The 24,829-nt window shown below is 39.0% G+C and overlaps 1 protein-coding gene across 1 annotated transcript in view; it reads left to right on the forward strand.

The window, feature by feature from the left end:
- PARVA (parvin alpha) overlaps positions 1–24,220 on the forward strand; it is a gene marked incomplete at both ends in the record, with an annotated part of 67,501 nt that extends 43,281 nt beyond the window's left edge. Inside the window, 12 exons of the mRNA XM_082000016.1 lie at positions 944–1,033; positions 1,133–1,203; positions 1,843–1,945; positions 3,875–4,015; positions 5,988–6,103; positions 11,664–11,722; positions 12,810–12,829; positions 14,213–14,274; positions 14,945–15,013; positions 19,746–19,847; positions 20,640–20,712; positions 24,144–24,220. Coding sequence (XP_081856142.1) covers positions 944–1,033; positions 1,133–1,203; positions 1,843–1,945; positions 3,875–4,015; positions 5,988–6,103; positions 11,664–11,722; positions 12,810–12,829; positions 14,213–14,274; positions 14,945–15,013; positions 19,746–19,847; positions 20,640–20,712; positions 24,144–24,220 — 983 coding nt within the window. The remainder of the gene's footprint in view (positions 1–943; positions 1,034–1,132; positions 1,204–1,842; positions 1,946–3,874; positions 4,016–5,987; positions 6,104–11,663; positions 11,723–12,809; positions 12,830–14,212; positions 14,275–14,944; positions 15,014–19,745; positions 19,848–20,639; positions 20,713–24,143) is intronic.
- Positions 24,221–24,829: the final 609 nt, after the last annotated feature.

The raw sequence follows: 24,829 nt of genomic DNA on the forward strand, positions 1-24,829 counted from the left end.
TATTAAAACTTGGGTCACCCAAAGGAATGAATGAAGTTGCTGTGAACTCTGCCAGGTACAGAACCTGTACAGTACAGAACTAGCAGCAGGACTGTTTTTACAATTCTTCTCTGGACCCATCTGTTCCTATGTTCTCAGAGCATGTATTACAAGAACATTGATTTTTGCAGCATTAAGGGACTTTGGCAGAGTGAGAACTCCTCCATATTTCCTGACAACTGTGGGTATCTCCAAACTATGGGATTTTTGATTACTGCCCCATTCCCATGTCCACGTGTTTTTTCAAGCTATGTCTGGTCTCTAAGGCAGTACTTCTGAGGGCTCATCATTGTACGCCTGTGTCCTGCTGCCATGGTTTCTGATAAAGAAAGGCCTATAACAGGAGACCAGAAGCATCCCACAGTCTGCTCTAGCCTGTCTCTGAGCTTAACAACGCAGAGAGACGTGTACTGTGACTGCACCTTCAGTCCTAAATAGTTATCAGTCTGGCAGCTCCTGTGTGAATATATAGCCAGACCCAGCTCTTCTCAAGTAGCTGAACTTGAAGCATCTCCAGAGCAAGGGTGACATAGCTGAAACCGGTGATCATTTCCCTCAGCTAAAATGATTCATTAGTGTGAAAATGTGAGGACCATTATAATGCAAGGGAGCCTTTTAAAATTTGAGGACAGTGGGCCTTATCCTGGAAAATATTTGAGGAAATTGCATTGATTCCAGTACCATTATCCATGAAAAATCTACTCATACAACTAAAGGTTTGTTGGCTGGGCTTCCCATTTTCATCAGCTATATTTTATTGCTGTGATTACACCTAGTGGCTTATCTAATAGAGTCATGTTCTTATAGAGAAATTAAGACAATTAATGCCACTTTTAGCAAGAGTGAAATAGTAACTAAAATTGAATTGAAATTTGACCAAGCTCTTCTGTTTTTTATTTCCTAGTATCTGAATTACAGGAAGAAGGAATAAATGCCATTAACTTACCTCTCAGTCCAATTCCATTCGAACTAGACCCTGAGGACACTATGCTAGGTAATTCACAACAATTTTACATCTCAACGTAAAAGCTTGACATAAAATAAAGTGTCATGCCTGTAATCATTTCTAATATATTTCTTTTAAACCTTCCAGAGGAAAATGAAGTCCGAACAATGGTTGATCCAAATTCAAGAAATGACCCAAAATTACAAGAACTAATGAAGGTAATGAAAAGCATGTAAACACTTTCAGGAAAGTGAAACTATTTTTTAATACTATTCCTCTCTCTTTCATTTGAACACTTCGAAGCGCTGTTTAGATATTAATTAAATGAAACTACGTGGCGCGTACATCCCAGTGGAATGGGAAGGTCATTTGTTGCGGTATCTTTCTCTAGATATGCAGAGAGAGGTTTAAGAATTTGGATTAAAATCCTGAGCCTGGATTCTTAGTCCCATCTCACCCCCAGTCTGAGATCACACCGACTTCCTGTGTAGTCTTTGCGATTCTTGGGGTTAGAACTTTAGCGGGAAGATTCATTAGAATTTACTTTAACACCTTTTGCTTCACAGTAAAACGTTAAAATACTACTGAAAGCAAAAGGATAGATTTCACTCCAGAAGGCACTGCATCAGTCTGGTATTTGTCTAGACCTCGTGGTGCACTGACACAGCCACCTTAGCAGAGTCCTTCTTAAGTCCTTCCTATTTTCTTCTGATGGTATTTCAGACTGATTGTATTTTGAGCCATTGCAGCTTTGGTATTCTTTCTGCTAAATATTTTCATCATTGTACAAAATGACATGTGTTTTAAATTGCAAATGAATAGTGTATAATACTGCCAAATTTGTGTTTCCCATATAGGTATTAATTGACTGGATTAATGATGTGTTGGTAGGAGAGAGGATTATTGTGAAAGACTTGGCTGAAGACCTGTATGATGGACAAGTATTGCAGAAATTATTTGGTAAGAAAAAAATACATGTGCATGCTGTTGGGGCACTTTGTCAGTAAGTGGATCACTTGTTCCTACTTAGGAGCCTTGGTATCATCTTACATTTATGCCACTAAGTGATATAAAAATAGCATTGTATTATGAGGCCCTTGAGCAATAAGGCACAATCCTTATAGCTACAGTGCAATGTGTGGTGCTCTGTAGTTGATGAGAAGAGCATAAAGCCTACCTGGGGTGCTAGAAAGGGAGGGTTTTTGTCTTGGCAACAGTATTCACTCCAATTAAATTTATTATCTGCATATGTGCTGTACAAACTTAACCGTGTTAAAAGTGGAAAGTAAGTTTGAAGGCAAAGGTATTTTCAGTACAATGGTGGATGTTTTTAATCTCTGCTGGTTCCATACTATAGTTTATTCACATTGCAAAGTTCCTCTGGAAAGTTGGAATTTCTTTCTGATTTGATGTCTGGCTTTTAACGTTACTGAGGTAATGGTACCCAGCGGACTGCAAACTGAGCTTCAACTGAGAAACAGATAGAGAAAAAACTGCTAATGCAGAGCTGGCACATGCTTTTTTACCTGTTGGCATGGAAGCCATTTTCTTAGTTATTACAGCTCATAAAGTCTCCAGTAAATTTCTTTTCAGTATCTTAAATGAATCTTGAAACATTATGTGAGCATTTCTAATAAAGACTACAGAGACTATTCCCTTCTATGAATGGTTAAGCTATTGAATATATTGTGATGGACTGGATACGCCCCAGACTGAACAATTTGATTCTCATGGGCAGACCTCCAGTGACTTCACCCAAAACCCAGAAAATGTGTATCAGATACAGCCTGACTCTAAATATGTGTATACTGATCCAGCACTTACTGATTTCAGTGGAATCTTTTCCATTAACCTTAACTCCTTGTGGATCAGGTCTCTGCTAAATACAGACTCTGGTCTTGTTGTGAGACTATGCACAGACTGATTTCTGTGAAGGCACAAGAAACCCATGGAGATAGCAGCCTCTTGGGCAGGATTCATAGGCTGGTAGCTCAGGCTCACTCTCTTTGGGAAGATACTCAGTTGACTTTGATGAGAACAAAATCAGCTCTTACAAAATAATATATCTCTTAATAAGACATTCTTTCGTAGAAGTAAATTGATAGGTGACCAAGCATTTTGTTTCTGGTCTTTTTATCAGGAAGCTTTTACTGCTAAATTTTCTTCGCTTATTATTTAATGGTAAACACTAAGCCGTGTATGTATATACCTATCAGTCTGTACTAGCTATTAACAAACCAATTTATAAAGTATTTTAAAATCTACTGCAAATTTTGAGTGCAGAAAAGGTCTGTGGCTTCATAGAAAGAAATTGCCCAAGGTTTTAGTTGTTTTCATACCTCCAGAAATACTTGTTCACATTCCTTGGGTGCATCCTCCACCTCTGTGAATATGGTGTGTCACTTCTATCACAAATGGGCCAGGTAAAACTTCTAAATCTCCCGAGTCCAAGGGGGAAGCTGGGAGGCTGAGACTGGTGAAAAGAATCTTCTTAAAGTTGGTATCTGTTTCCTGGGTTTGATGGTCTGCCGTACAAGCCACTTGCATACAGAATAACCTTTATCCCGTAGCAATAGACGTAACACGCCTTAGCTCCAAGTCTGGTGTTCCCTAAAGGGAGTTGCAGCAAATATTTATTAGCCAGTAGTGTGGCTTTCGTAAATACTTGGCCTTCCCCTTGGCAATGGGTAAATAAAGGGAAAATGTGAACTGTATCTTTAGGAGCTCAGCAGTGTGGGGGAATCTGGCTCTGGAAGGAAAATCAGATAATTTTAAAACAAGGAAGTCTAAAATCTCTTGAATGTGCACCTGGGTGCATGGAATGTCTTTGTGTTCTTCATGGAGTTGACAATGGTTTTTCTTCTGTTTTTTCTTCTGTTATCACTTCAGAGAAACTTGAAAGTGAGAAGCTGAATGTAGCTGAAGTTACCCAGTCTGAAATTGCTCAGAAACAGAAGCTGCAGACAGTGCTTGAAAAGATCAATGAAACCCTTAAACTCCCTCCAAGAAGCATTAAATGGAACGTTGACTGTAAGTTGTGTGTTTTCTATGCTGTTCTTATTTGTTGACAGCCGAGAGTTTATAGCTGCTATCTGGAATTCTGAAATATCCAATGATAAGGGAAGGCTGAAACCCGTGTGGTAAGAGCTGCTCTGCAGGGCACTTCCAGATGTGGTATGCTCTACCCTCTTTACTGGTGCTCAACCTCCAATTTAAATAAACTGTCTTTTCAGAGTCTGTCAAACAATGGTATTTCTGCTCTTAAATCCATATGCATACCAGCTTAAGTTTGCCGTTACTTAGCTGGTTATTGAAATGGGAAGGTGCCTGTATAAAGGTGCCTGATAGGCAGAAGGAGAGTTAGGTACTAGTACTGCTTGTGTAAAATTTGAAGCATAGATACGAATAGTATTTCTGATTGTTTAAGGCTAAATCTGAACCACTGATTTTGGTTACAAAACTCTCAAAATTAGGACTGCACCCTTCCTTTTTTATTGTATGAACCATGAACATAGTAATATCTAATAGAAATGCCCTCAGTGGCCCAGCACAAGACATTTTAGTGCATATGTGTTGCAGAAAGCAGGTTATCTGCAGTTTTAGAAAATTAGGCCTCTTAATCTGTTTCAAGTTTGGTATCCAGAATCATTTCACACTGGTGAATACGTTGGCCAGTATATAAGTTTCCCTGTCTCCTATACCTGTCTTGAGCTGAGCTGTTTTGTATCCTGTTCCATTCACAACAAATTAGTGAGAGGAAGAGAAATAGCTCGAGGGAGGAAGAGTGAGCATCAGGCATCTCTGACTTTCCCTTTTGTGTGGTCCTGCTGAGTTTTCTGTCCCCATCTCTCTTCAACCTCCCCCTACGTTTTTTCCATTCTCTGTTATGCAGCTGGATGCAGGGTGTTTGGAGTGGCCTGACAATTCAACTTCTAGTTTTAATTTAATGTTTTACATGTGTTTTAGAGCTAAAGTAGAGATAGACAGCAGCAGCTGGAGCCAGCTGTAGCACACACCGGTGCTAGGCAGACAGACAGCTTTTCAATGTTCTGCTAAAGCACCTCATCCATGACCACTGACACCCCAGCAAAATCTGACAGCAATGCCACATTTTATACAAATGGGTATCTCCACGGCATAGTTGAGACTTGCATTGGAAGATAATGAAGAATGATATTTTAGTGAATCTGATGCTGCTTTACCAGGGAAGTAAGGTAGTAGTTACTGGTTAGTTCAAGCACAAAGAACATAAGCGTACCGTGCTGTAGCTATCAAAGATCATTTAGGAATACTACTCTGGGGAAGACTAAATGCAAAAGCTAGAAGACAAGAAAGGCAATAATAACAATTAGAAATTATTTACTTTCATGCCAATGGTTTGATACTTGATTAAGGATTTCCTACAGTATGGCTTTTGATATCTTGTAAGTCGTGTTAGTGTTAACTACCCATATGAAACCTGCTGTGAAAAAGCTTCAATAACAAGAACTATAACAACTTCATGAGGAATGTTTGAGTCATTGAGTTTAGTAAGTTATTGCTTAATGCTTCTGCCAAAATAGGCTCGTTTATCATCCTACAAACACTGTGACACTTAAAAATGAATAAGTGCATGTTATGAGTACAAAAATATCTTTCTGATAGTCCGTAAATCCTTATTGAAATAAAGGGAATAAAGGAAACGCAAGGAGAATGCAGAGACAGCACTTAAACTGCTGTACATGAAATCTGGCTTCTGGATTAACTTTAGATTTCCATCTACACAAGCCCATGGCATCCAGTCATGTTGCAAAAACTAACGCTTTGGTGCTGGTGCATATTACTGACTGGGCTGCGTTTGCATGAGCAGGAGGAGACCAGTAAGGAGTGGTGCCTTAGAAATGACCCCTGGCTCCAGGTGGCAAAAGGAAAAGAGTCCCATAATCCCTACATCCTAAAAAGTAAAAATATGCGCCATAGTTACTTTGCAGTTTGTAACCTGTGCTTTTAATATCTATTTCAGCTGTTCACGCTAAAAGTCTTGTAGCAATACTTCATCTTCTGGTTGCATTATCACAGTATTTCCGAGCACCGATCAGACTCCCAGATCATGTGTCCATTCAGGTGGTTGTTGTGCAGGTAAGAGAGGTGTTAAACAGCTCTTGGTAGTGTTGTGAAATTGGGTGAGGGGCTTCTTGAAAAATACATCTGGAGTTTCTGTTTGGGCGGGCATGCCTGTGTCTCTTTGGCTGACAAGAAACACATGTGTCTTCCCTGCTGACAATGCTTCAACCAGAAAAAGGCAGAAGCGCTTTCCTAGATTGAGCTGTGGCTCAGAATATCTTATTTTGATTGTGAAGTGGCCAGACTCTGACATTAAAAATATATGAAGCATTATTATTGTTGGAATGTGTTTGTTTATCACCCAGTATGATCTCTAGAATTATTATTTTTCCCATTTTTGACGGTCTTCTCACTTGTGTAGAGATTCAAATCATTCTTGGCACTGAATGATGAATTGTCACTGTTTATTACATTCAGATTCATGTTAGGTGACTAAATATTCTTTTTCAGCCTTGTGCATGCTAATTTAGTCTGATTACAGTGTTGGCTTTCTCATAAGCATGCAAAAAAACCCCATCAGCTAAATCTTTTGTGTCAGTCTGTCTCCTTACTAGAGCCTCATCCATCCAAACTCTTTGTATTATTTTGCTCATGATTTTTCTTTCAGTTGGACTTGTGCTTGCTCTATCTTATTTGGCCTCTTCCCATTTAATAAGCTTTTCTTTCTCTCCAATTAACTTTGCCTTTATTTTTCACACTGTAACTGTCTTTATTTATGTGTTTTAACTGATGTTTATTTTTCACACTGTAACTGTCTTTATTTATGTGTTTTAACTGATGTTGCCCTGAAGTATCTGGTGCAAAGACCTATTGCTCAAGTTTTGTGTGACTGAAAATCTGTGGGACAGAGCTGAGAAAGTAACCACTCCTTTTTCCAGCATTCAAATCAGACAAATTTTGTAATTTGGGGAGAAATCTGAAGGAGAGTCTCTGGTAGATGTATCACTGACGCCTGATAATGACTCATTGACTCTCAGATTCTGCTTCATGAGTTTCTCCACAGAGGATGAAAGAGAGCCCCAGCAAATCTGCACTTCTGTGTCTAAGGCTTCAGAGGAACATAACTTTCAAGCACTTTCCTTTGGTTATTATAAACATATTAATTACACTAGTTTATCTCAAAGTTCTACCAAAACCAGCTTGAGAAGTCAGGAGTGCAGTGGTCAGAGCATCTTTGGGATGAGAAACTAAACCAGAAAAAGAACACAGTCTTAAAATAAAGAACCAGATCTTGCGTTCTGCTGTCACTCCATATGTCCAGACAAAATTCCCGTTGAAATCAATGGACGTAATTGTCCTCTTGTTTAATAGGCTAATGTAGTTCAACGGCAAATCCACTGAAGTCAGTAGAGATAAACCAATTTAAAAACAATAAGTAGTGGGAGAATCTGGCTTACTGCTTTGCCTCTTAGCTACACAGCTGTAGCTCAGGCGCCAGTGAATTGTAGAGAAAGCAGTTGCACCAGAATAAAATCCAAGTAATGTTGCAGAAGATTTTGCCCTGCAGACCCAGCCCTTGGTGAAAGCCAATCAGTGGAACTCCAAGGCTATGCTGATTCCTATTAACAGAGGGTGGGGGCCAGTATTCTTACTGTAATTGTGTTTGAGACATTTTTCATTTTTATTTTATGGTGGTTGGGTTTTTTATTTTTATTTTTTAAATCTGTCTTTCATATCCTGTGGGATTGGTTCTATATAATTCATCACGTACCCTTTGAACTCAGTGAAAGTTTTAATCAACAATCAGCAGATCCTAAAGCCTAATTTAGTCTTCAGACTTGCACACCTCATGTTGTAAACACTCATACATTCTGTAAAGTGAGGTCATGCCTGGGGAAACTCAACAGACCATGTGATAGCTGGTTTTAAACTCTACTCTATACAGTTTGATAAAGGGAATAGTATAGAGAGAGAAATAAAAGAACAAAGTACTTTTATGAAGTCTTTAAGGAAGACTACCCTAATTCATTTCATTATTTTGTTAGGTTTAGAAACACATAAAATGTGAGGGTTGCCATGTTGATTGGGTGTAGTTTACTGAAATAGAAACAAAGATATTTCTGAAACAAAAAATGTGCTCATGCACAACAGGTAATCAGCACAGTTCTTATGAAAACTTGTTTCCTTCGGCTGTTTTGTACAAATGCTGTTAGCAATGACAGTAAATATGAAATCTGGGTTATAAACTGATTTGGGAAAAAATGTGATAGTTGTATATTTAGTTTTGTTATATGGTACCTTATAATTTTGTTATATTATTTTCTTTTCCTTCCATACTAATTGAATGAATAACTTTGAAAAAAGCCCAGGCTTTGTTTGAACATTTCTACTGAAGCAAGCAAGAGCTTTTGTGGAGAGCTGGATCTTGCCATCATTGTGCCTCTTTAAAAAAAATATTTATGCCATCTACAAATGGTTAAATGGCAGATTGTTTGTGTGCAAGAGCTGCAAGTCAGAGAGTGTTAAGAATGCATTGGCAGAGCCGCCAGAATGGCTTCAGCATATTCTGAGCACTGGGACAGCAATTCTTGGGTGCATAAACTACTGTTAAGCAAAGCTAGGAAATTAATGAGATTAGAAGGTAGTGTATATCACTAACTTAATCTGAGATCATTAGTCCCACTGCCTGAAAGCCCTAGGAAGGTCTGAAAAGTTTCTGAGCAGCATTGCCTCCCGGTTCCCAAGCAGTCTTTTTTTGAACCTATGACAACTGTATTTGTTTTTTCAAGTTCCAGAATAGTTCTGTATTTCATTTTGGTGTGGCAATTATAAAACATGATCCTGCAGATGAAGTACATAGGCAAACCCCATTCAAATACTGGGAATATTTTCAGAATGGGACTTCGTGTGAGAAATTAAGCAGTTGACCTTCAGTTATAGAAAACTGCTGACATGTAGCGGATGTGAAGAGAGATGAAGAAGAGAGACCCTTTCCATTTCCAGACATATTACCCAAATTTCACATGTATTTTTTTGTTCCAGGGGTAGTCGCCAATTTAAAATGGTAAGTGATTAGGAAGATCTTTCGTAGCGTTTAGTGGAATTCTTTCAGCTGCCAGGCCTGTCCAAAGAAAGTCTTCAATCGTTGCTGGAATGTGTGTCCAGCTTTTCTTTTTAATGGGGAATCTTAATTCATACTTCATTTCTCAGTGACTTTCAAATAGTAGATGCTCAGTTTTAGCATTTGTTATTTCAGTTATAGCCACTGTTATCTTTAAGGAACGTTTCGTGACAGTCTTTCAGTCCTCAGTAGCACTTCTTTGTATTTTTAGGAATATTGTGTCATTCTCTGTCTAGTATAAAACAAACTTTACACCAGGTGACATCAGTGTTAGGGTCAATTTTGAGGTGGAGAATTTTTAAAGTGCAAAAGACGCATGGGAAGCAGCTTTCACAGAGAAGCTGCTACTGTTTCGAAGTGTTTCTAAGGTCAATTCTGATTGTTGCTGTTGGGGCTTTTTCACCTGTCTTTTTGCAAATCAAAAGCATAGGAAAGTTTGTCTTGACATGTGCTGGTCAAATAAGCGTCCAGTGGATGCATGTTGTATTTGGGCAGTGTGGAAATTCCATGAATGGTAATGATCAGATGCCAGGCACAAAACTAGGGCTTGATGTCTTTTTTTTGTTTGGTTTTTTTTTGGGCAACCATAGGATTAAGGTGCAGAATTCCTATTGACATTAACTATAGTTTATCAGAAAGGAAAATATGTTTTATATTGGTACTGGAGTATGTTTTAGGCTATTCTTGCATGTTTGCAGAGGGAAGGTAGAGTATTAGAAGCCTTTTTCTTCTCCCATGTCACCGGGTTGGGCACTGAGAAGTGCAGTTACCATTGCTATGATGATCAACTCCTCTAGGAGACAAGAGTGATAGGGCTTTTGCTCCAGAAGGCATCATTGGCACGTCACGGTCATCATCAGAAGGAAATAAAAGTTTCCTTTCACCCTGCAGCAAAGGGAAAAAATAAACAAAAATCCCAAACAAGAGTGGAATTCTAGCTTGAGCTAGCATGAACTAGATTGTAGCTTCAAGTGCAAGTACTTATCGCTGTCTGCACAAGCTGGAAATAAAGATAGCCCTTAATGATGTAGTTTTTCTTACAGCTTTCAAGGTCTGTGACAGAAGGTGTCTTGGCAGCTGTTCTGTTCCCTCTCTTTCAGTATGTAACACACTGGACTCCACTCTGTCTTTTTAATGTTCAAAGCTCCTCCCTGAATGCATTTTTAACCGTGTAAGATACTTAGTAACAGGGCTTTAAAAAATATAACGGAAAACCCTTGAAACTATCATCTAGCTAAAAGGACGGTTCAGGTTATTCCAAGTTCCAGTCCGGAGTGACCCAGAGGGTGCCATGTGTGGCTTTCTTGATGAAAGTAAGCTTGATCCTCATATATTTTAGTAACGCAGTATAGAAGTAATAGACGCAAGCCTGACCAAATCCTCAGTACATCATACACCACGGACTGCATCAGCTGGGGATATCCTGTCTTCTCCAAGGCATGGAAGACAAGCAGCACCAGTTCACATGCCATGAAGGACTTTTCCAAAAGGTTATTCTCCTTTTCTCTTTCCCATGTAGAAGGCAAGTCAAGGACCAGCATAAATTTATTTTTCTCATTTCCTTATATGACAAGGAGTGAAGAATCATTGAATAATTGCCTAATGTCTAGACTTTACATGCAGTTGTCAGCATTTGCCTGACTTTTCTTTCTGTATTGCAAAATTTTACTAATTCCAGTGAATAGAATTAGCAGAGAGAACACCAAGAGAGACAAAACATATGTGCGGTATTTACACGGCCACCAGATGACTGTGATCAGCATCCTGGAAACAATGTCAAATTTTTAAACTCTTTCATTTTCCAACTGGCTCAAATAGCAACCATTTGAGTTGGCTTCTGCCATTTTGTGTACTGCTTTAGACACAGACCGCTCACCACCGTGTACAAAGGGCTTCTTACATCTGAAGAACACTGGAGTCAATGCATATGTTAACACCAGGATGACTAGGGTCTGGAGCAGGCTGTGAATGGATTATCCTCCATTTTGGTTTTCCCTCACAAGCAAATAGAACTCTTTGTGTGGAGAGAAGTCAGAAAAGGAAAACACTGAGGCAAAAAAGAGAGTGTATGAACTGGGCAGAGAGAACAGATAGCCTGGGAGCAAGTTTTTTTGCAAAAGAGAAGCATGGGCACCATCTGCCAAGCTGTTCATTGAAATACAAGGTTTAATTCAACTCACCTAGACATATCTCTACTAAAATACTTACATATGTGTTTAGGTGTTTCAAATGTCTTGCTGAATTGGGGCCTTTAAAAGAAAAGTGGATTAAGAACAATGGAGAAAGGAAAATAAATACTTCCTTCTACAGGTGGAGCCTCAAGTTTCTTGTTAATGTACAAAAGAGTTTTCTGAAATATTTGCAAGGTGAAATAATTTATTACTGTAAGTTTGTTTAAAAAAAGTTCTTGTTTTGCAGGTTTCTTGTCTAATTACGTTTGTGGGTCACAAATTTTTACTTTACCCTAAGCATTAAACTTAACTGAGAAAAATGTCACTTTTTTATTTTTTCCAGAAACGAGAAGGAATCCTCCAGTCTCGACAAATCCAAGAGGAAATAACTGGTAACACTGAGTATGTCAACACCACTTTTGCCAGCAGTTCAGTAATTGAACACAGATGCGTCTCAGAAATTCAAACATTTGCTGATATTTAGATTTTGGTATTGGGGTTCCAGGGAAGATGATGCAGCAGCCAGTGATGTATTTTAGCCTCTTCAAGAGCTGCAAATGTGCATCTAAAAATACAAAAGGGTGAGGAAATGCAGAGCTGGCGAACTACAAGCAGGAGACCAGGATAAAAGAGAAGACAGAGTGAAGATATACAAAATCTCTATTTTATATTTATCTACTATTAATTTATTTCTGTATTATTATATTTCTTACTATTTTATTCAAAGGTCCTTCAAAAAACCAAGAAAGATATGCCTCATTCTTTTATGTTGGTATTTATTTGATAGATAACTAGATTCTTTCAAAAAGGAGTGTGATATGACTATTTCTAGGTGTTTGGACTTGGGGGATGTAAAGTGATGGTAGCCAGCCCTGTACGTGTCTTCTCACTGAACAAATTATAACAGAAAAGTTATTCCAAACCAACGGAAAGCAATACTAGGATATCCTAGTTTATAATAGAATGGAGAGAAGCCAGAGTATTGACTTAGTATTAATCTTTATGGATTTGTTTATGTGTAATAGTTGTATGACAGATCAACTGGAGCAAAATGCTGCAGTCCTTAAGAACACAGTCCAAGCATTATTTTGGCTGGAATTGTATTGTAGTTGGGGTGATAAATGCATCTTAAATGGAAAAGTTTTCACAAAATGAAAAATCCTTCTTCACTCAGGCAAGGTGTGTTCATTTGGTTCAATAGTAGGAAATCTGAGATCTGACCTCCCATGAGACTTTAGTAAAGCCAGGAGATATTACACTGATGGACTCCAGACTAATCCAGATTCTCAGTTGGACTAACTTGATGAAGGTTTTCTTAATTCCGTGCATCTACTCCAGTTTTCACCAAGCTGAAGATCTGGCCACGTATGCTGTTTTCTTTTGCAGCCCAACGTGTGCAAGTGAATTATACATAACTCTGTTTTGTTCTTTTTGTTGTTTGTTTTTTTGTTGTTGTTTGTTTGTTTTTTGTTTGTTTGTTTTTTTATAGGGCATTATCAGGAAGGCATGGTAAGTTCATTTGATTATTGTCTTTTTCTTGAGGCAGCCAAAGTATACATTAGTTCTGTAATGGGTGATCACTTTGATCAAACTGCAAGGAAGTAGAGGATTTCTACTTGCCCTGGCAAATACATAAATATCTGCACCACAGGCTATTGTGGCAGTTAACAAAAGGGAAAAAGCATTAAAATCAGTCTGACCATCTTTAAAACACATTTCATTGCTTTTCAGCACATGTTAATTTGCAGGTGCTTTGTGGTTTAACCTCTAGAACATTACTGTAACAGTATTAATGGTCATAAGTTCCCAGCATAATATGAAATGATGTCTTATCATAAATGAGATGGTGAACATGTTGGCATTCTTGCATACGTTACCTACTTACACTTTAATGACTTTGTGTCATTAGTCAGCAGGCCTAAACACCATGCAAATTCCTGTGCCTACTATGTCTTACTGCTAGTATTGAGATTGGCCAAATGCCTGGCCAACAGAAAACACTCATCTGAGGAGCTTAGGTGGAGTCCCACCAAGAATTTAGCATTTGCTTCTTGTATTATTTCAATGACTGCCTTACAGCTGATTTAAAAAAGCTACATGCATGACCTCTTTTCCCCATGATATCCCTGAGCAGTCTTTCTATAAAGTCTGCCTTCCACAAATGCCGTTCGATCTACTCTAGCATTTTTTTTATTGAGGAATATGAATGTAGCTTTTTGTGGAGTCATTCACTATCATTCAGGTGGTTCTTAAAATGGAAATTGCTCAGAAAAGGCTCTGGTGCTTTTTAAATTATTTTTTTTTCTGCTTTCTTCAGAAGGTGACTAGAGTAGCACTCCAGTAATGCTAGCCTAGTTTGCCTCTCCTGCTGATAATGTCCTAAACTGCATATCAGAATGGCCTAAAAACATCTATACAAAGGATTGTGTTGCAACTGTGTAGTCATAAGCTTTCTTGAGGTGGTTAATAATATAGCACACCACAATGCAGTCAGTGGCCCATGGGGAAAATCTTCCTCTGTAGATGTAGTGACTCTACATGTAAACTCATGTTCTTCTGCACAAAATTATTTGGTTACTTAGCTCCCTGTACCTGGCTGTTTAAGGTTTTATGCGTAAAGATACCATCTTTGTTAATTTTTGAGAAAAAGGGTTATTAGGTAATCCAAATCCTACTTGAAAGTGGTGCTTTTTGAAATTAATAGAGAATAAGTTACTAAGAGCTTATAGCAAGAGAGCATATGAAAAATACATGGTACTTGGAATACAAAGAGGCTATATTGAAGCCTTTTGCTCACTGTTACACAGTCTCAAACAAGTACGTTTTTTAAGCGTTTATTCTGCATTTGGACAACTGCTGCTCAGTATATTAATATCTCTGAATGTTTTTCAGAGAGAGATGCATTTGATACTCTATTTGACCATGCTCCAGACAAGCTCAATGTAGTGAAAAAGGTTGGAAGGTTTTTATTTTTAAAATACATAACGTGTGCATGTGCATGCTTGTGTGTGTCTGTTTGTACATATGTAGTGTATGTGTATGTATATAATATATAATTGGCATAGTTTGCATACGTTAAATACAATTAAGCTTTATGCTTAAACAAATATACAAATTCCTTATTATGATGTTACTTTTTATTAATATTTAGCAGCATGAACTTAACTTTGGAACACAGAACAACATGTAGTTATCAAAGTTTCCATCAAAACGAAGTTCTCACAAAGTGTGTGTTGAGTAGAACCCAACTGGTAGATTGAGTGTACTGATGCCAAAGAGGTATCCAGTTTACAACCGCCAAGGGGTCTGACCTAGAGTATTTTGGCTGCTTTCAGATATGAGTGGAGTCCAATTACTCACTTCCTTATACACTGCTACAAGGGGTTTTTTAAGACTATTTAATGTTTTAGCAGCGTATTTTTATTTATATGCATCACATTCATTTTATTTCTGTTCTTCATTCTTGGAAAAAAAATATTAATGTCATATTTCAATTTTAAACCTTAAAAGTTGTGTTGCAGTGTCTTTACTCATGCAGATTCTTTTTGGAGTGGAGTTCATACTGCATGCGTTGAACAACTGCCCTACTGAATAGGCCTTCACTACATTGTTTTCATATTTCAGACTCTCATCACCTTTGTGAACAAGCATCTGAATAAATTGAATTTGGAGGTCACTGAACTGGAGACCCAGGTAGGATTTTACAGCCTTTCTTAAAGGGGAGGGATAGCTGCACTGTGTTATTCACTATGCCCCCAACTTCATCCAGAAATTTCATTGAATTATTATTGATTGAGCTCTAAGACATTATTTCAGTGGGAAACTCTTCAGTTCTAGATATCAAGCTGTATTTGAAGGGGGAAAGGGATAAAACCGGGCTTGGTAAAGATACGCCTGGGGGTGGCATGCCAGTGTTTGAGAGACAATGTGCTAGCAGGGTCCTTTGGTCTGCCATCATACTTGAGGTAGGGGGATGGAGATCCATGCGGCAGCAAAGATGCAAGGGTTATCGATGTGTTAGAAACCATGGAAGCACCGGAGAATTGTCACGTAGGAATTAGGGCTTCTCCCTGACAAAAGGTGGCGGGACCAATAGCTCAACTGAAGTGCATCTACACCAATGCATGCAGCATGGGCAGCAAACAGGAGAAGCTGGGAGCCATTGTGCAGGAGGAAGACGATATAGTTGCCATCATGGAAACATGGTGGAATGACTTGCACAACTGGAGTGCTGCAATGGGTGACTATAAACGCTTCAGAAAGGGTAGGCAAGGAGGGAGAGGTGGTGGAGTAGCCCTGTATGTTAGGGAGTGTTTTGATTGTCTAGAGCTTAATAATGGTGATGATAGGGTTGAGTGCTTATGGATAAGAATCAGGGGGAAGGCCAACAAGGCAGATATTGTGGTGGGAGTCTGTTATAGACCACCCAACCAGGATGAAGAGGCAGATGAAATATTCTATAAGGAGCTGGGAGAAGTCTCACAATTGCTAGCCCTTTTTCTTGTGGGGGACTTCAACTTAGCAGTTCTCTGCTGGAAATACAGTACAGTGGAGAGGAAACAGTATAGGAGGTTCCTGAAGTGTGTGGCAAATAACTTCCTGATATAGCTGGTGAATGAACCAACTAAGGAAGGTGCCCTGCTGGACCTGTTGTTTGTGAACAGAGAAGGACTTGGTGCTGTGATGGTTGGAGGCTGTCTTGGGCATAGCGATCACGAAATTACAGAGCTTTTGATTCTCGGAGAAGTAAGGAGAGGGGTCAGCAGGACTGCCACCTTGGACTTCCAGAGGGCAGACTTTGGCCTTTTTAGGAGCCTGGTTGATAGAGTCCTTTGGGAGGCAGTCCTGAAAGGCAAAGGAGTCCAGGAAGGCTGGACATTCTTCAAGAAGGAAATCTTAAAGGCGCAGGAGCAGGCCAAAAGACAAGCTGGGGGCAAAGACTGCCAGCCTGGCTGAACAGAGAGCTTTGGCTAGAACTTGGGGAAAAAAATGAGAGTTTATGACCTTGGGAAGAAGGGGCAGGCAACTCAGAAGGACTACAAGGATGTCGTGAGGTTATGCAGGGGGAAAATTAGGAGGGCCAAAGCCCACCTAGAAGTTAATCTGTCTACTGCCGTAGAAGACAATAAAAAATGTTTCTATAAATACATTACCAACAAAAGGATGGCTAAGGAGAATCTCCATCCTTTATTGCATGTGAGGGGAAACATAGTGACAAAGGATGAGGAAAAGGCTGAGGTTATTAATGTTTTCTTTGCCTCAGTCTTTAATAGCAAGACCAGTTATCCTCCAGGTACCCAGCCCCTTGAGCTGGAAGACAAGGACGGGAGCAGAATGAAGCCCCCATAATCCAACGGGAAATGGTGAATGAACTGCTACACTGCTTAGACATACACAAGTCTATGGGGCTGAGAGAGCTGGCAGAAGTGCTCACCAAGCTACTCTCCATCATTTATCAGCTGTCCTGGCTAACTGGGAAGGTCTCAGTTGACTGGAGGTTAGCAAATGTGACACCCATCTACAGGAAGGGCTGGAAGGAGGATCTGGGGTAGTACAGGCCTGTCAGTCTGACCTCAGTGCTGGGGAAAGTTATGGAGCAGATCGTCTTGAGTGGCATCATGCAGCATGTACAGGGCAACCAGGTGATCAGGCCCAGTCAGCATAGCTTTATGAAAGGCAAGTCCTGCTTGACCGACCTGATCTCCTTCTATGACAAGGTGACCCGCTTAGTGGGTGAAGGAAAGGCTGTGGATGTTGTCTACCTAGACTTTAGTAAAGCCTCTGACACCATTTCCCACAGAATGCTCCTGGAGAAACTGTCTGCTCATGGCTTGGACAGGTATACTCTTCACTGAGTAAAAAACTGTCTGGATGGCTGGGCCCATACAGTCGTGGTAAATGAAGTTAAACCTGGTTGGTGGCTGCTCACAAGTGGTGTTCCCCAGGGCTCAGTACTGAGGCCAGTTCTGTTTAATATCTTTATCAATGCTCTGGATGAGGGTATGGAGTGCACCCTCAATAAGTTGGCAGATGACACCAAGTTGGGCAGGAGTCTTGATCTGCTTGAGGGCAGGAAGGCTCTGCAGAGGGGTCTGGACAGGCTGGATTGATGGGCTGAGGTCAGTTGTATGAGGTTTAATAAGGGCAAGTGCTGGGTCCTACACTTGGGTCACAACAACCCCATGCAACGCTACACACTTGGGGAGGAGTGGCTGGAGAGCTGCCCGGCGGAAAAGAACCTGGGGGTGCTGGTTGACAGCCAGCTGAACATGAGCCGGCAGTGTGCCCAGGTGGCCAAGAAGGCCAACAGCGTCCTGGCCTGTATCAGCAATAGTGTGGCCAGCAGGAGTAGGGAAGTGATTGTGCCCCTGTCCTTGGCACTGGTGAGGCCACACCTTGAATACCGTATTCAGTTTTGGGCCCCTCACTACAAGAAGGATGCTGAGGTGCTGGAGCGTGTCCAGAGAAAGAGCAACAAAGCTGGTGAGGGGTCTGGAGCGCAAGTCTTATGAGGAGCGGCTGAGGGAACTGGGATTGTTTAGTCCGGAGAAAAGGAGGCTGAGAGGAGACCTTATCGCTCTCTACAATTACCTGAAAGGAGGTTGTAGCATGGAGGTTGTCAGTCTCTTCTCCTAAGTAACAAGCGATAGGACAAGAAGAAATGGCCTCAAGTTGCACTAGGGGAGGTTTAGGTTGGATATTAGGAAAAATTTCTTCACCAAAAGGGTTGTCAAGCATTGGAATAGGCTACTCAGTGAAGTGGTGGAGTTACCATCACTGGAGGTGTTTAAAAGACATGTAGATGTGGCACTTAGGGACATGGTTTAGTGGTGGACTTGGCACTGCTAAGTTAACAGTTGGACTTCATGATCTTACAGTTCTTTTCCAACCTAAATGATTCTCTGATTCTAAGATCCTTGCCAATTAAGCAGAGAAATCACGAGGGCAGCTAAATTTCTCAAAAACAGTTTTGTACTTCCATTAGCATAAAAATTAATTAGCAGATGCCACCTCTGGGGCACTGTCAAGTGCTGTAAGCAGAACCTGTGCTTGTTTTGTTCAGGAAAAGCTGTGTCCTCTTGGTTTAATCCAAAGTCAAGCTGAACAGTTGTTTCCTGTCTACCTTTACACAAGCATGCAATTGCATGGGATTACAATGACTCTATTCAGTGAGATATATTTGACTATCTCTCTCTCTCTCTCTAAAATATATATATATTTGAGAGTAAGGCTACTCAAGTGTATCGGCAGCTGTACAGTTAGGCTGCAGGCTTGGTTGCACCACAGAAATAATGTGGTACATGGTTGTCTTGTTCTCAGCTGCTAAATTGGCTGGAAAGAAGCTAAAAGAAAAGCTCAATCCTGCTGTATTAATGCCTCCCCATGTAAACAATTGCAGCAGTTATCATCAGAAAATTACAAAGGCAGGCATGAAGGGTGGTATCTGTTCTATCAAAAAACCCCCAGATGTCTTCGGGACAGGCTTTGTTTTATGTCTTGATTCATGTTATTAAGGATCTCTAATTTCTTTGAATAGCTATCAGTCTGATAGAGATTTTTTAAAGGTAAAATTAAGATTTAGGTGGAAATAATGTATAAGAGCTTTCAGAAAGGTGTTTTCTATGCCTGCTTATTACATTGTTTACTTTTGGAAAAAACATATTATTCAAATGTACCTAGAAACCCCTTAAGCATTTATCTGAAACAGTATCTCCTAAGATGAGAGATTGTATTTCTATCACTTGAAAGAAAATTGTCTACCTTAGGAAGGTGATAGGTTGCTTCAGATAACTCAGTTTGATTGTGAGGATATCTCAGTGCACTGATAGACCTAATCCCACAGGGGTAGGAGTGAGAGACCTTTAACAAAATCTTATGGACGTTGCTATTTTTATAGATAAAAATGAACATGTATCATAGCAATGAGATATCTTCCATCTGTAATTACATATACTTAAACTTAGATTGACACAGACTTGCAGAACATGGATAAAGCTGATTCTTTGTTCCTTGATTTCCTCCATAATAGGAGGAATTTCAGTGCACTCATGAGATTGCACCTTCATTCTGTTTTTCTCTGCTCAGGGAATGCATGCCATTTGAGAGCTTGAAAGGTAGCTGTTCTGATTCCCTGCAACTTGTAGAATAGAAAGCAAAGGCATAGATCAAAGCCACTGACCACCTCTCTTTCCAGAACTTTATTCTGCGTGTGTATTTTAGCATTAGGTCAGTTTTGGAGAAGACATAACAGGATGTACTAACTAAATAAAAGGAATCAGAAGTGAGGTGAGATCTTTTAGTTGCAATTAAAAATATTTGTATTAGTAGTTTGTTGACAGTTCTGCATTAGACAATATATAGCTTGTTCATTAAGCAAAGCAATGAGTTATTCTTCAGAGAATACTGAGAAATGTCTTTTTTACAGTTTGCAGATGGTGTGTACTTAGTCCTGCTAATGGGTCTCCTAGAAGGCTATTTTGTTCCTCTGCACAGCTTTTTCTTGACTCCTGATAGTTTTGAACAAAAGGTAATTAGATTTCATTTTTCTGTTTAAAAACAAATAAATGTATAACATGCCTAGTAGTGCAAAGATGACACAGACTTTGCTGCATGTTTGATGTAAATAGCTGAAATTAAGAAAGGACTGTATTGGTAACCATTTCCAAGCATTTTTAAGATCTCAGTATTAATGCTTATTCGAAATAAAAGGGAAAATTATATTTAATGATGAGGTGGTTAGCAAGTATTAACTGATTTTGGCAGCCATTATGTGATGCTGTCATTGACTTACTGTTCATTAAGTGCATAAAGAATTATACACATGTATTGATGACAGAACTGCTTTTTGTGTGTAAAATCCAAGAATTTAACATTCGAAAGGTTTCAAGGTATATATGTGCTATGTATCATTTTAAGACCAACCATTACGCTAGTGTCTGTTGGTATCCAGGAAATTCAGCTGTCTATTTGAGACAAGAGCATTTCATGGGCCATCATGTTCCAATTTTTAAACTTGCGGGAGGTGGGCTATTCTTACTGGTAAGTAATTTTTCTATGGGTAATATTTGTTCACATGTTATTTTTCAATTACTTTTATATGCCTAAAACCACCATCACCACACAGAAAAAGTAAAACCAAAAAAAGTAAAACAATGGGTTTTCTGGATTCCATGGACCCGATCTTCCATTGATATATAGAGTCCAGACTACTTTTACCTTCTGAGCATCTGGGTCTGCAGCTTTAAATACATCTTAGTTTGACCATTTGTACTATACTGTATGTAGTTCACAATAATGACTACCTTTATTATATTACTAGGTTCTCAATGTATCCTTTGCATTTGAGCTAATGCAAGATGGTGGATTGGAAAAACCAAAGCCAAGACCAGAAGGTATCTATTCTACCTTTTTTTGTATCTCCTTAAAAATTTGCATTGGAGCCAGATTTTATCTCATTGAATTATGGTATAGCTAAATGAAGGTTAAGATGTTAATCCAAGAGTGAAAGGCAGGATACATTTTGAAGTGCTTGGGTAACTCTGTATTTTAAATGGATCCTAGATATGCTTTTTCAAATGTTGCAAGGTTTCCTTTCTTGAACCGCCAGGGTAAGATTTGCATGACCAAACATATGCAGTAATACTCAGATATTTACTGAAAGAAAAAGAATACAACTGTGAATGGTGTCACTGGCAGATATGAATTGCTCCGATTGCTCCATTTTCCCCCATCGCACGTCTTCGTACTAAACCTCAAGTATTCCAGTGTAATTTACAAGATTTTCACAAAAGAGGTAGATGTTGTGGAAGAAGAATTTCAAATGTTCATATAACTGCCTTTGAATGCAGGACCTAATCATGCATATTTAAATTAGATTTAGAGCTAGAGACTGAAAGTAAAATGTGTCTTCAGGGAAGATGACTTTAGCAGGACCAGGGTTCCACTCCTCTTTGTGCATATAAATACGGGGTTTAAATCCAGCTTTTCGGGCTGGATATAGAGCCCTTGATTCACCATGTTACAAGGTAGTCTTGTGGTTCCTCCCGTGAGAAGTTACCACTTCTTACCATGCAGGAGCTGGACATGCAGCTTCTGCTCCACTGTTCCCAACAGGAGTGATAGTGGGGCTTCTGCCAGTCACCTACCAAAGTAATCAATACGTATGTGTTTTCAAGAGCCATTACAGATTCACATTCAATGGTGCACACAGTCTTTTCCTGCCGTAATATTGGATTGTCGTTCCCTGAGGAGTTAATATAAGCTAATGCTCAGAGTTTTACTTCTAATAGTAAGGGAATCTCTGGAGATTCAGGCACACATCACTGAATCAAGTTCTGCTCCATTCTGCTTATTTTCCATCCCTCACAACTTCCAGATCATAACAGCAGGAGACATACACACACATACATGAAAATGTGTCTCAGGATTGAGCCTGTGCTGCCTACGCATTTAATCTGGACCTAGCCAGCCTATTTTTTCCACTTCTTTTGGTTGCTTGAACCCCTATCCACAATCATGCTTAACTAAGCCAGTGGTGGCTGTATCACAAACTTTTATGTTTGAAATAGTCAAAGAGAGGAGGGGGAAATAGTGAAATCTAGGGATCCAAGTAAAACAGAGGGTATCTGTGATCCCTTACTCCCCATGGAGGTTTAAAATTCTTATGGCATTTAATTTTTCAGGTATTTATTGCTCTAGGGGACAGCTAATTTTTCCAGTATAAATCAAGCCATAAGGATATTTCAGCATATATAAGACATTTCTTGTGCAATTACTGAAATGCTTAATATGAAACTTCCTGCCCAATGTGAATGGAAAAACACATCTGTTTTATGTGTTGTTACATTGGGCACAATGCCCGTACTTAAAATTTCCAGTGAGCAAAAGAGTATTGAAAAGGATCTTACCCTAAATGTGTATACTAAATACTCTTTAAATTCCTACACTGTTTCTTTGAGGTTCTTGAGGAAAAAATATGCTGAAAAGTGCTTTAGAATATGAAAAACATATTTAGGGGAAAAAAGAATGCGGTTAAATAAATAAGTATGAAAACCAATGATTTTTATGGGGTCAACAGTTTATTTGGGTTGTTTGCAATATAATTGGAAAGGTATTAAAAAGCTTTCTGTGACCTTTTACTTCAAAAATGGCTGGAACATTAACCTACTGAGTCTATAACAAATTCATTTGCAGTTTGAGCTTTTTCAGATTACTTCTTGAAATGCGTACATCAAAGCCAAACTCAAGTTTCTCTTTTTGAAAATTGCAACCAGTAAAATGTTACATATGTTGGTCAAACACATGTAGCAATGGAAATAACTCATCTTTCTCTGAGAGCGTGCTTCTTTTTAGTTTGGACCTTTCTGTGGAATTCTGTTGTGGTGGTGGAGTCTTCTGGTAATTTTGCAAAGGCCTGTCAAGTTTACCTCTTTATTCATTTGAAGTTCTGTATTAGGAAATGAAGGTGTTATGCAGCTTGCTGCTGGCCTGAAAGAGGAAACTTCCTGAGTTATATGCAAACGGTATTGCAGAGTATAACATGACGTTGTGGGAGCAACGTGCCCTTCCTGTATTTAGCTTTTGGCATTTTCTCTGCATTTTATACCAAGCGTTTTTGATCCGATTTATTAAGAGCCACAAAACCATGTGGCCGTGGTTTCATGACCATGCATAGGCTCAGCATAAAATCGAGGTTTGAGTGCTTTCACCCTTTGTCCATGGATGTCCGTTTGCCATGTAGCTAATATCTTTAGCCCTTCAAAGTTTACATGCTTTGGGACACCATGTATAGGTTTGATTGGATTAATTCTTCAAAATATAACCCCTTCACAGTCTGTGAGAAACATCAGTGTAGATAAATATAATCGCAAAACTGTCTGATGATTATATACGCAATTTACTAGGCTTACTTGAAGGTTTTGAAGACTGTGGGAGTATGCACACCATCTGCTTTACACTTCAATGGCCAATTCCAAGTACCAAAGTTAGGAGACTGAGTTCCTATACAGTCAACAGAGACAGGACAATTCTTACTCTATTCTATTCTATACTATTCTTTCTGAGGGCAATTCTAAGTCCCTATTTGAGATTGAGTATTCCTTGAAGTGCTAGTGTAGACTGCTGCGGTAGTGCTTGTCAGTTTGTTTTATAGATTTCTTGTGAAATAATATTGACTTTCTCAACAACTTCTCTTGGAAACAGCAGGTATTCATTAGCTTTTTGTTTCATATAAATCCTTTACTTTAGATGTTGAATTTCTAAGGACTGATTCAGCCATGTACATCAGCTAACCCAAAGTACTTTCAGAAGTGTCTTCAAGGGGCACTTGTATACCTAGCTTCTTTAGATCTTTAGAAAATTTAAACCTGCCTCTAGCTATTTTGCTGAAATTAGGCCTAATAAAGGATGTTGCAACCCAGAATGGGCCAAGTCCTGCAATTCTTATGTAAGAGAAGAGTTCCATTGGTTCCTGCCTGATGTTTTTTTTCAAAATCATTACTTTTCGGCAACAACTGACTGAAGATTCAGTCATATAAATATACATGATCATAGGCACAGTTTGTCTCATGGGCATCTAAACCTTGGTTGCATTCCTACATCAGCACCATTAGCCATTTGTATCCCTAAGTAAAAGTGGTTGAAATAACGATTTTTGAGTTGCTAGTTTAAAAACTGCTTGCTTTATATTTCTACTCTTTCTTACTGTCTTTGTGATTCAAATGTTCATGGATATGGATCTGAGCAAGCAAAGGGCGTACTTTGTCTGAAAATGCTTTGAGTTAACGATGTCACTAATGTTCTTTTCCCTTGTCTTTTTTTCTAGATATTGTAAATTGTGACTTGAAGTCTACACTGAGAGTACTGTACAATTTGTTTACCAAATACAGGAATGTGGAGTGAAGAATTGATTTGGGACATAAAGGAGTGTTAACAAAGAAAGCATCATAACTAGCATATTCTTCATTGGTATTCCTCTGCATCTTTATCCTAAAAGGAACTAAACCATTTATTTGAAGAACTTTTAATTGATTATTCTTGCACTACTATTTTCATAGTAGATTTAAAAGTAATATAAATTATGAAGAAAAAGGTTTGGAGGAAGATATTTGAGTATATTCTGGGAGAGTTCATGCCTCAGTAATAACTGTCTTCACACTGGTTTGTAGTAGGTGAAGCAAGAATGAAAAAAAGATTTAGTAACTAATTCAAGTCAGCCTTTGAAGTCAATCATAGGAAGATTCAGCACTGAGTATCTATTTTAATGTTTTTTACATACTACTTTTCTAATCTGGGAATTTTCTATCCATGATAAGATGGTTGCATGCTTATTATGAGAAATGTGTGTGGAGAGAAACAGTTAAATACTCTTCTTTGCTTCACAGCTAAAACGAAGAGACTTTCTCAAGCACTTAACCTGATTAATTCATATTTCCAGTGCTGGTAGGCTTTAATTTTATGGGTACAAACTGAAGTGGCTACTCATTCCTTCAGACTTACTATAATGTGATA

The sequence above is a fragment of the Phaethon aethereus genome (assembly GCF_964289735.1).
Source record: "Phaethon aethereus genome assembly, chromosome: 5".
Lineage (NCBI taxonomy): Eukaryota > Metazoa > Chordata > Aves > Phaethontiformes > Phaethontidae > Phaethon > Phaethon aethereus.